The 12,807-nt window shown below is 42.0% G+C and overlaps 1 protein-coding gene across 1 annotated transcript; it reads right to left on the reverse strand.

The window, feature by feature from the left end:
* Positions 1–1,875: 1,875 nt before the first annotated feature.
* Positions 1,876–11,464, reverse strand: palb2 (partner and localizer of BRCA2). Its single transcript, XM_023266784.3, has 12 exons — positions 11,087–11,464; positions 10,937–10,996; positions 10,673–10,853; positions 8,558–10,042; positions 6,230–7,686; positions 5,915–6,067; positions 5,184–5,266; positions 4,828–4,977; positions 4,636–4,752; positions 3,778–3,865; positions 3,482–3,678; positions 1,876–2,634 (listed from the first exon to the last, which is right to left on the reverse strand). The coding sequence occupies exons 1-12, from the start codon at positions 11,162–11,164 to the stop codon at positions 2,403–2,405; spliced, it is 4,281 nt and encodes a 1,426-aa protein (XP_023122552.2). The 5' UTR covers positions 11,165–11,464; the 3' UTR covers positions 1,876–2,402.
* Positions 11,465–12,807: the final 1,343 nt, after the last annotated feature.

The raw sequence follows: 12,807 nt of genomic DNA on the forward strand, positions 1-12,807 counted from the left end.
TGCATATAAAGTGCATTAAAAGCGGCACCGATACGAAAATAAACATTAACTTACCGAACTATTAGAGTCCTTTCAGTATCTGCTGGTAGAATCAGCCGAAGGTAGAAAACTGGTTAAAACAAGCCAACGGGCAGGAAAACTGTCTGTGGAAAAGGTTCTGCTGCTCTACCGATAAATAAACCAACAGTTATTATATCAGAATTAATCCAAACGAGGAGAGCAGAGTCTCTGCTGCCTCCTCCATAGGACCTGTCAATCATTCCAGACCAGACTGTTGATCAAGTAGTCCCGCCTCCTGGCTTCGCAAAACTTTAACGCTCTATAAAAAAATCAATATTGATTTATTTTAAGATCGGCCACCTGGTCTCTCATTTTGACCATGAAAACTAACGAAAAAAAATTATATCCAGTCTATGCACCGTACTCTGTTTGGCTCCACACTTGCTGATGACCACTTCCGGTCTCAGAAAATGAAAAAACTGACCTTTTTTCGTTTCCGTCTCTTACTGATTTAACTTTTTTTGTCATTCTAAATATAAAATGAAAATCAAACCATTTTTAAAATTTCGTATATCCTTTTTTTGATCATGAAAAGGAAAACTGCCTTGTATTTCAATTTTAATTTTTGCATCTTAAAACGAAAATCAAATAAACACTCGTTTTTTGTTTTTCAATACCCGTTTCAGAACGAAAAATCCAATTGCCAAAATATACACGGACCCTCCAGGAACTCGCGATGTTGCGATCGCGCGAATTCACACGAATTCAACTAATCTCCTCGAATTCTGCGGGACCTTGTAATTTTGTCCAATCACCGCAACTTTTCCGCAATTTTGGCCAGTCTCCCATAACTTCACCCAATCATAGCACCATTTTCGGCCGCAACAATCTCGAGAAACGCCCGCGAATTCCTGGAGGGACTGACTTAAAGGATCTGCCGCTAACATCTTGGTGTCAGATGGGCTACAGCAGCAGAAAACCACACCGGGTGTCACTCCTGTCAGAACAGGAAAAACGTTGCCTGGTCTGATGAGTCTCAATTTCAGCTGCGACAAACTTAAAAAAAACAAAAACAAAAAAAAACAACTTAATAGTTAAGGAAGACTACGCTAACAAATCATTTGCAGGTGCTCTCAAAATATTCAAACATGAGAGCAGCTGTGGGTCACGCAGAAGATCACAAGGTTGGTCGTTCGATCCCCACTGAACCCGAAGTTGCTCCCAATGGCAGCTTTGTCGCCATTGGTGAGTGAATGGTATTGTAAAGCACTATCACTAAGGAAGAAAGGTGCTATATAAGTACAGACATTTTACCTTTTGCATAATATAATATATACTGCATAAAATAGCAGTTTTTGACAAACGTTAAATTTATTACAGCTTGAAATGTTTAGAAACCCACAAGTTGCTTCAGTTTGTTATTTTATATAGAAAACAAAAAGAAAATTTGACCATGTAGAATCTTGTAACGGGACTCCTGCTGAGCGTGCATATAAAACTAAAAGAAACAGCTGATTCAATATTACATCATCACCTACACATGTCCATCTTATCTAATGTCATTTGTCAGAAATATTGCCATATGCTTATGTTATTCAGACAACAAAGCAACTTCTTATCAGTGATGCACTTTGTTTGAACATTCATTGCAGAATCATATGTACTGTGTAATATAAATAGATCCTAAACTAATAAGCCAATAATGTGTCAGCTTTACTGAAAAGTTGCAGCTGGTACAGTTGGAGCTAAATTTTAACCAGTTCATATTACTGCTGATTAATACATCACATTTTTGGTTATTTTTTGGAAAAAGCATCATTAAAATATCACTGACAGTTATTTTAAGTATGAGCATAGTCAAAAAAAAATACAAAAGAATTCATGAATGTTTAATGTAAATATTAAAATAAACATTTTCTTTAAATATAACAACATGCATGCACATGAACAGATAACAGTCAAAAAAGTAGCATTAAAACACAAAATTGGATATATTTACACAACAAGGTTCAGTGTGTGAAGATGCGCTATTAACATTTCATTTCCAAAGGAAGGAAGAAAATAGGTCTGAACAGGGCTGTCTTGGTGAGGTTATGTTTTCAAATAAAGCTTTACTAGTGGCCTCAGGCTTATGAAAGATGTTCATTTTACAGTGTGTTTGTGCAGCACAGTGTCCAAGTGAGTATCAAGACAAACCTGTACCTGAATGTTACATTTTTGTTAAGCTGAGACTAAGGTTTTTTGTAATGCAATATAGGCGACCAATGGAATCATGTCAGCTAAACGAGAGAAGCAGATATAACTAAAAATCCTATTGGGCACAGTGTCCCAATGTGATGTTGTAGTATCTCAAGTGTCTTCTGACAGACAGAAAGACCCTTTACGTTGGATTAAAATCTGTTTTAGAGGCAGAGTTGAGTGTGGTTTGTACTGCAGCAGTGTAAAGTCACGTCTCCGTTGTGATGTCCAGTCACCAGCATGTCTTCCCCTCCCCATCGAGCCAACTGCCAGCCTTCACTCTCAGGATCCGACACCATCTGTGAACCCCACCGACCACCCAGCTCCCAAACACACACACAGCCGTTCTGACTCAGGCCCACCACGCTGGAGCGGCTCACGTCGGCTTCACACAACCTGGATGGCACAGAGGCAGAGGTGAATACATTAATGTTTTCATACAGACAAGCACGAATTACAGGTCGACCGATTATCAGCCTGTCTGATTACTGCATTCAACATTTTTCATATTATATCAGTATTGTCCCATCCATCCATTATCTATACACCGCTTAATCCTCACTAGGGTCATGGGGGGGGCTGGAGTCTATCCCAGCTGACTCAGGTGAAGGCAGGGGACACCCTAGACAGGTCACCAGTCTGTCGCAGGGCCACATACAAAGATAAACAAGCACTCTCACATTCACACCTACGGGCAATTTAGAATGATCAATTAACCTCAGCATATTTTTGGACTGTGGGAGGAAGCCGGAGTACCCGGAGAAAACCCACGCATGCACAGGGAGAACATGCAAACTCCATGCAGAAAGATCCAAGGAAGGTCGGGACGCGAACCAGGGATCTTCTCGCTGCAAGGCGAAAGTGCTAACCACTACACCACTATGCAGCCCATCAGTATTGTTATATTTTTTTAATTAATTCTTGATAAAATACCAAAAATACATTTAAAAATGAGTTGCTCTGGATCTGGTGCAAACCGTCTCTTTCTATCTGTAGTCACCAATCTGTGTTCTGAAACTACAACTCACAGCATTGTCTGCTTTGTTACATGTCACAAGTAAGAACCTATTAGCACTGGGCCAGTATTAGAAAGTTCTTTTTTAATTAAACATGTAAAATACAAGAAACAAAGGTATTTTAAAATAAAAAAATTCAAGCTACTATTGTATCAGTATTGGGCCTGGTGGGGGGTCGAACTCAAAGCACAAATATAGGCCTTGTCTTCTCTCAGCTCTCATCTCACCTGCCAGACCAGGCTTCTGGTGGATACAGCTGAGTAGCCAGGACGGACTTTCCACTCAAAGGGTTAATGGCGACCAAAGAGAACAAGGAAGTCTTCATCTCCTTATCCCAAAGCACCCCATCTTTTATCTTCGCGTCTTTTTTTTCTTCTTCCAGTGAGCTTAAAAACTGATGTTGGAGCAGGACAAACAGCACTCCCTGCACAGCAACATACAAGAAAACACACCGTTGTACAGTCACCTAAAGATTAAAACGGTTACAGAGGCACAGGGATTTTTATGACAAGAGGCTTCTTACACAGTAGGAGTATCCTCTGAGACAGGCTGTGTGTGATAAACCATCTCCGAGAGGGATTCTACACAGCAGCTGTCCAGTTTTTAAATTCCTGTAACAAACAAAAAACACTGAACTGCAAACAGCGGCAGTCTGTGTGAGCACTATAGGTGAACATTACAGGAGCTAAAATGACTGAGATTACATGCTATTCATGTCTAAGAGCAACTATGGAGCGTTTATGTTGAGACATTCAATAGTTAAACCGCCACAAGGAGGCAGCAACAAGTTGTGAACACAACACGACATGACCTTTTTAGGTGCCAGTGTAGTGAATACATTCTGAGTCATGCGTCTACCCACTTATATTCACTCACTCTGGTTTTCTCAGTTTCATAAGCTGCATAAGCTGATACAAAAAAATCAAATGTCCACAGGTATGTATGTGTGGTTACTGACTTGTTTACAATGTGGTCAGGTTTATGTAACTACAGCTATAGATCAATTAGTCAATCTTTTCCTGTCCTCAGTTGCTCGTTAAGTCCTTTTCTCTCACATTGTTTTCATTTTCTATGTCTGCAGTGTGACTTTTACAAAAAGATGCACAATTGTTAAAAAGTCCCTTCAAAAAACAAAACAATTTCTCCAGTCCAAAGACTGAACACATCTCTTGTCTGTCAGTATGTCAGTCCAGTGGCCCTGAGCAAGCACTGCCACTAACTCTTAGTCAATGACTCAGTCTGCCCACAAAGAAAAACACAGCAACCAAAGAAACACTCAAAACAGAACTGAATAGGGTTAAAATGCGAACAAATTATTTGCTGCAAGGTGACCATCAACATATCAATGACTTGGACCTGTCATCATCTCAGTCTGGCTTACCAAACAAAGAGGTGTCCACCTTCGTCTGTGCCGATGAGGGAATCAGAAACTCCGTCCACTGGAGCGAGGGCTCCAACACAAACTCCAGGAGACGCAAGAGGCAGAGAGCTTGGTGAGCTGAAAGAGAGAAGAAACATTAAGATATTTGTGCAATGAGACAAGATCTGAGGGAGGATAAATACACTGCGTTACCTGCTGTTGTCTGACAGCGTAAACACCTGCAGAGTGGAACCTGTCGCTGAGTGGGAGGAGGTGACCACTCTGGACTTGGACACTCCCACAGCTGCCTGGACGACACCCTCACAGAACAGTGTTTGTACGAGGCTGGAGCAGGACAGCATCCTGTGCACATCAACAACACACATGCAGTTATGATTTAGCAGTGCAGATGCAGAAGCCTGTTTCTGCAGCTAAAATGAGTTAACCAACCTGGAGATGTCCAATGAATACTATACTTAGTGTACCTCCAAGCTTAATTCTTGTGCAAACACCTAACTTAAAATGTTAAAATTCAAGGCAGACAGTCTCATGTATTGTGTTGTCTTCACCTGACTTCTCTGATTTCCAACTGACCCAGAGTCACACACATCAGCCTAGCAGCATCCGGGACAGCAAACACGCTGATCACTGGCTGTAAACAACAACAACAACAAAAACACATATATAAAGAAATTACACTTGAAAATTAATGTTCATGTCCCGCACCACATCTGCATCTGCCAGCAGCTGTATGTTCTCCTGATGTAAGTGGACCACGACTCTTCCTGTAGTTGTATAAAATTGCTCAGGTGAACTAATGCTCATTTCCAATTTACGTACAATTTTTTTTTTTTGATTAATCGATGTTTTGGTGAACTTTCCCCACTGTGGGATCAATAAAACTCATCTCATCTTTATAAATAATGGGGGAAAAAAGAAAGCATTGTCTGTATCTTTGAGACTTAAGAAATAATAAATTAATAAATTCTTAACAAAATGTTACCAGAGACAATTTAATGAATTTTAATCCTATTGTGCATTGTTTACATCCATGTTTACATGACAGCAGTCTTCACTGTCATTATCACGTAACTGTTATGTTTTTTTTTTAGGAGATTACAACAACCAACTGCCACTCAGTGTAAACGTCAGCAGGACTGTGTGTTCCAGCACCGTCCTATAGGAGTCATCAGGCACAAAAATATCAACAAAACACTGCTCAACATTGTACAAACCTCCACAGTGTACCTTTAAGACTTGTGATATGCAGACATACATGTGAGCGTACATTAAAACTCACCTCATTGAAGGTCCATGTATGTACTAAGCTCCAGTCAGACGCTGAAGTCTGACTCCAAAGACACACAGCCCACTTTCCTGCGGCTGCTACACACAAACGGCCCGAGGATCCAGGAAGACAACATGCATCAACCAGACTGCCTCCTGCTGCAGCCTAAAAACACACACACTTCACTCAGAAAACATGTCACAGATGTTGCAGGTACACACACTTCTACACAGGAAAGAACTGATGACTTATTTAATCAAAACAGAACGTGATTTAAGCAAACTGATAATCCTTTATTGTACAACATGAAAAACACCTTTTTTTTACCTTCAGTGTGAGTGTGCATCTCATCATGCGTTCCTCTGCTTTTTCCTCTGTTGTCAGACCTGCCTGCCCACATGACTCCTGCAGCTGAAGGCTTGAGGGAGTTGTGCAGGTAGCAGGTTCAGGCTGGCTGGGAGGGAGGGAGGAGATGGACGGACATGGAGAGAGAGCTGGAGGAGAGAGCGCCTGTGTGGACGGACTGTGAGGGGGAGGCAGGGTGAGAGAAGGGGCAGAGGGAGAGGAGGTGAGGGGGAGGCTGCCGGTGACAGGGTGAGGTGTGAGTCCTACTGAGGGCAGTGTGGGGCTGGAGGTTAGAGTGGACGAGGGCAGGCGTGGGGTTATGAAGGGGTCGGCCGCTGAAGCCGGAGGAGAAGTCAACAGGAGCTGAGAGTGGACACTGTGGTGCATTACATATGGGGTCTTATTTCCAATTAGTTTGTTTGTGGAAAGATTCACGCTGGGTTCTGAAGGTTCTTTTGAATGTGCAGTAGGAGATTTCACCTTCGGATGCTTCACAGGAGAGTCCTGTGCATCTTTTGTGTCATTACATGTATGTAAAGCAGTGGAGCTGTTAGGAGGTTCCTCAGGCGCTTCCTGTAGAGGGCAAGCAAAAGTAATAGTCTCAGTGACAGCTCTGTTTCTTGTTTGGGGGTTGTCAGATCTCAGATCCTCTAAAGGCTGGTCTGCACCACTATACCTCATTTGTTTTTCTGATGCAGGCTGCTGTATACTCCCTGATAATTCAGTCACATTATCACTCTCTTTGCCTACGAGTCTGTCTGCACAGTGGAAATGAGGCTGTGGTTTGTCGGTATATTTTACAGATCTGTGTGTGTTGCTCACTGATAGGATACTCTGGCTACAGCTGTTCAGTACCTCAGCTTCATTCCTTTTACATTTATCTACACAGTCATCAGCACACAGTGATGTAGTTTCTGTTGGGCTGGAGTGAGTCTCATCGTGGAGGTTTTCAGTCAGCTGCCCTACATGGGTTTCTGTAATGTCTCGGTCAGATGGCTCTCCACTTAAGGACGGGTTTATCAATTTATCTTTAAGCTTGTGTTCTATTGATGAAATTGAGAGGTCTATAGACGCTGTAGCAGCCTGGAGTTCTTCATTCGGACGGGGTGCAGTTGTGATTTTGGGCGTGAGGCTGAGTGGGAGTAGAAGATGCGTCACTGCGTCACTGCTGCTGCATCGAGGGTCAGACTGGCAGTTGCTGTTTTGCATGTTGTAAGATGAAGATGACAAATGTTCAAGTCCCGACTCCATGGCGATTTGGCGAAGCTTGTGCAGCTTAAGGGAGGCAAAATGCTCATCTGGGAGATGAAAATCTTGAGGTATATCCATTTTTATTAGGCTGTTGACCAGGGTGGCAGCGGACGGAGACGGCAGAGGAAAAAGAGATGCTTGAGCCGGTGGAGACGGAGGCAAAAGGAGAGATGGCCAGCTTGATGTGCCTGAAGTAGAAAACAATAGAATAGAATGAATGAAAGAATGTGAGACGATGCAGAGAGACAAAGCATTCCTTCAGAAACATGCTCCTGTCATGGACGTTCCAATGTAATCGATCAGGCTGGCCATTTGTTTTGCTCTTTTACTACTGTTCATCACTTATGTATAAACACAATGCAGAGTTGATTTATTCAATTTGACTCTTATAAATATATTCAGTATCATCATGTGTGCTTGTCCAGTATGTTTACAGTTTGTAGAAAACAGTGAACACTTTCAATGATCTTGCATTATTTTGAACAAAACTTACTACTGTATACTTTTTAAGCATTTCAGCAGTTTGCACTATCTGGGAATGACATCACTAGGCTTCACTGTACTCACACATGACGTTTAACTGAGCTGGCAAGCTGGGAGAACACAATCAATGGGATTGTTTTGACCTCAGTAAAAGAACATGCCAGTCAACACAACAGTAAGAATCTTTAACATGGTTTACATACATTTTGGAAAGAAATTTTTGGAAGTCAATAGCACGGAGCCATAAGGTGGCATAAGCAGTTTGAGCTTCAGCAAGTAGCGGAGGGATGAGCAGAAAGATATGCAGCGACTTCTGCACATTTTAGTGGAGGCAATGGTACCGAGTTACATCTAGGCCATTTTAAGGCAGGGACTTTCATGGCAAATAATCTAAATATGTAACTTTGAGTTACAGTAATGAGGTTTCAGTGCTAAAATCAGCAACTGGTCAGAGACTTTAAGGGGTTATTATAGTTAATAGTGAAAAGCTAAATGAACACAAGCTGTTTCCTTTAACTGATTACATACAGTGCTATTCCTACTATCTACTACATAACCAAAAATTCAGGGTCTTACCTCTGGTTATCTGTGGGGCCATGTCAGCCTTGACAGTGTTCTTCAGAAAGATGGGATAGTTCTTCTTCAGATGTTCCGAGGCACAGTAGGATGGAGCTTCATTAACTGCAGGACAAGACTGCGTAGAAGTGCTGAGGATGGACACAGGTTGGGATTCATCCGAAACTGAAACAGTCTCTGGGGTGAGGCAGGGCTTTGGTCCATCAGCTCCATGAAGAGACTCAGAGGAGGAGACCAGGGTGCTGGTGGGTTGAGGATCACCTGAGGTTTGAAAACAGCTTAGCTGATAGGTGTTTAATCCAACAGCTGACCGTGGGGTCTGAGGTCTTCCTCTGCCTCTACCTCTCTTCCTCCTCCTGTCCCTGGCTGGACAAGCAGTGGTGACCGTGGAAGAAAAACAAGCTTCTGGGTTGGTGTGATCTAAAATCTTGCTGCAGCCCTGACTGTGGACAGCAGATGCACTGGAAAGTTGCACATGTGATGGCTTCAGAGGATCTACAGATGTAGGTGCAGCCGTCACAGAGGAGCAATCTGTCTGGATGTGCTGATCTGAACGTTCAGTGGTGTGTGTGCTCCTACTGAGTCCTCTGCCGCGGCCCTGGCTTCTGCGTTTTCGTCCCACGTTCAGCTGGGACACTATGACAGCCTGCATGTCGGGCTGGCTCTGTGAAAGCGACATACGCCTTGTGGTTCGAACGTAGTACTCCACTGGAAAAAGCAGTCCTTCCACTAAGGTACAGGAGCCTAGAAGGCTCACACCTTTTCCATCTCCTGTGATCCCGTTCTTTTCCTCTTTTACTTCCACACTATTATGTTTGTTTTCACTGTCTACATTCTCAGTTGCATTTTGTTGAATGTCTTTATTACTGTTCTCATCACACAGACTTTTTTCTCGCTGTTCTCTAATATGTTCACCATCCTGCACTCTCTCTTTCCTTCCTCCATTTTGTGTGCCATCTTGTCCCCTTTGTTCTGTGGCTGAAGCAGGGTTGCAACATGTGAGCAACAAGTCAGATGACCGTGACTCTTGTATCTCTTCAGTTTTCAACTCAGTCTCTTTTTGCCTTTGTTCTTCATGTCCTTGGATCTCCATTCCCTCCATATCTCCTGCTTCAGTGTAACCATGTGTGTTCCAGTGTGTAAGCAGCCGAGAGGGAGAATCCGATTCTGTACTAGAAAATAAGTCTTCAATTTCATTTGCAGCATTTGCTTGTTCTGACTTGACTTTATCCCCTTCTTCTGCTGTTCCAGCACTTTCAATCCCTTCCCTCTGCTCCTGATGTTTTTCGCTGTAGCCTGTACTCCTGCCAGCGTCAGCACTCCTCTTTTCCCAGCGTAAGCGGCTTCGCCGTGACCTGAGGCGGAGGGCTGGACTGGGTCTGTGACCTCTTAATGTATCATGGCAAGGATCTGGTGTTTGTGGACAAGCAGCATCAGAGGGGAGCAGGAATCTGATCACTTGGCTCCTCCTAGGGTTATCAGAATCTGTGGTAAAACATAAGATAAGTTATGCGTTCTAATTTGCAAAACATTTTCTGCTTCACACAGTTATGACAGTGTAGATTCATCCAAGCAAAAAAATTATGGTCTGTTTATGTAAGCAAGAACTAATTGATTGATTTTGGTGTAGCTGTTTGATCACTGCAGTTATGCTCAATGAAACAGACCATTAGATTAGGACTAGTGGTTGTTCATTGCACATATAAGGTTGCCATTGGCTGTGCATTTCATGCAGTATTCTAATTCCCTTCTGCAATCTAAGCGTTACTGTCTTCAAAACCCACAATGACAACCACCAGGCAGCAGCTTACCACACCAAAATTTTCAAGTTTTCCTGAAGATTTGGATTGTGTAATAAAGCAGGTCTACTACTTCATTAAAACTAATCACAGGGCTCAACTCACTGCATTTCAGATGTTCTATCCAAATAACTCTCCTGTCACTACTTTGAGGGAACACCAAAGCCACATAGCTGTGCCCAATATGATTGTGAGTGGTTTAAAGAAATACAAATGCACCAGAGCTTTAATTTGATATAACACTGTGGTGCCAGACCATTCTACACAGCTCTGTGTCAGAGCAACAGAATGTGAGACTAGATCAGGGCAGACTCACCTTCAGTGTGTCCCTGGCTCTGGGATATGCCCGTGTCTGTTGCATTACTGTTGTTCAGGACCAATGCAGGTGGGTTGAGACGGGGATTAGATGAAACCTGTGGACCTTTCTGGTCTTGTTGGTTCTGTTGAGTGATCCTGCTCCTCACATGTTTCCGCACTGCCTCCAAGCGCTCAGCACGCTGTGTGCAGATCAACATGTATATGAGGCAAAGCTGTTCCATGTCTTACCGGTGAAAGCACAGTGAAGGACAATCCATCTCACCTGTAGTCTCTGGGCTGTCCTGAGATATTCCCTTTGTAACTGGGCCAACTTCCTGCGAAGCTGAGTGCGAAAATCACAATGGTAATGTCAAAAGAAACACAGCAAGGCTCATGTTAGCACCTAATATGATCAAAGTCTCTGATAAATTACCTTCTCCTTGTCATCACAGTGCAGCGTTGTCCTCAGCTGGTCATCACACTGCAGTAAATCTCCCACTTTAGTGTCCATTTTGCTCAGTCGACACGTTCCTGACTCACAACACACGACTTATATGTAGCCACAGCTGATAACACATTAGTTTAGCATAGCTTAACACTTCTTGTATAGCTGATTCATAAATACGTCTTAAAGCGCTAGCTCTGCTAAGCTGGCGTGATAAAGGCGAGTCAAACTGTCTGTTAACACGTCATAACATAATTAACAGTTTATCCTGCTAATAAAAACGATAGCTGAACATGTCGAGTGTTAAACAACCCAGTATAATCAACTTTCAAAACCATTTGGAGGGTAACTACGCAGCTCTTAGCGTTTCAGAGAAACCGCGGTGTTTGTGTGACGCAAACTCGCGCAGACCTGAATAATGGATATCAGAACATACTTGTAAAGGGCCCTGTTTTGATGCTAGTTTGGCACTTAAAGTGAAGTAATATAATCGATAATTTAAATCAAACATCTCTATTTATCATTGACTTAAATACATTGTTGTAAAAGCTTCACCTACTTGAATTAGGATATCACACTCCGATCGACTACATCTTCAATAGATTAGTAAGCCTGTGCTGCTGCTGTAGACTGGGTGCTGCACTAAAGACCACACACTGTATGATACAGATGTTAATTTGCCCCCACAAAAGTCGTTTTCGCCTCTTTTCCTGGGTTAAATGAGGTTAAAACAGTGAGGATCTAGACGAGAAAGACTACAGAGACATAAGTTACAGTAATAATGAGAAATAATAATTATATTAGTTGTTCAAACTGTCAAAATCCACAGACAGGAAGGAGTGAAGCTACAAACAAATTAGACTGTAAATATCAATGGTAAAGGCTCCATGATCATGCAAGTAAAGCAAGATAGCAGCAGGTCAAGGAATTCTCTCGGGCAGCAGAGGGCTCCAAAATTAATTTATTTTATATTTATGTATTTAATTATTTTATTACTGGCATGGAAAGTTGTTTTTTGTCGCTAAACGGTAACAGTTTCCTGGGAATGATTTCTGTCTGTAGTTGGTTCATGATCTATGAACATCTCTGGTCATGTTGTGTTCAAGTTTTATTTAGAATTTTGTAGCTGCGAGGAGATTTATATAGTAAGTAAAATTCAAATTCCTTATGCAAATGTTAATAATCTGATCGAGCCATAGAGCTTCTAATGAGCTTGACATTTTAAAGGATCTGTCTGTGCTATTTTTAAAGACAGTGTCTGTTTTTACATTAAGTTCGATTAAAATAACATCAGGGGCTATCAGTATTTTAAAAATCCTATTTTTTCCATTACTTAAGTTGAAGTAGTTTTCTTATTTTGCACAGACAATGTTTAAATTTGGAAAGCCTTTTGCATCACAATAAAATTAGGCACGATGTGATAATTCCACGACAGGAGATATGTGATTTTACCTATAATTTTGAAGACATTTCACCTCTCATCCAAGAGGCTTCTTTATTCTAACTCTTCAGACTAACTTGAACCAGATGACTGAGAATCTACATAAACACTCTCATGTCAGTATGCCAAAGCACAGAGCTTAGTTTAGCTGACTGAACACAGGTAAACACCTGACCTGACTTTGTAGAAAAGATAAAAAAATTTGTCTACCAGCACCAGTGTATAAAACTGTGCTGCACTTTTAATTGGCCAGACGAGTAAAATCTTC

This window comes from Amphiprion ocellaris, chromosome 4, assembly GCF_022539595.1.
Source record: "Amphiprion ocellaris isolate individual 3 ecotype Okinawa chromosome 4, ASM2253959v1, whole genome shotgun sequence".
NCBI lineage: Eukaryota > Metazoa > Chordata > Actinopteri > Pomacentridae > Amphiprion > Amphiprion ocellaris.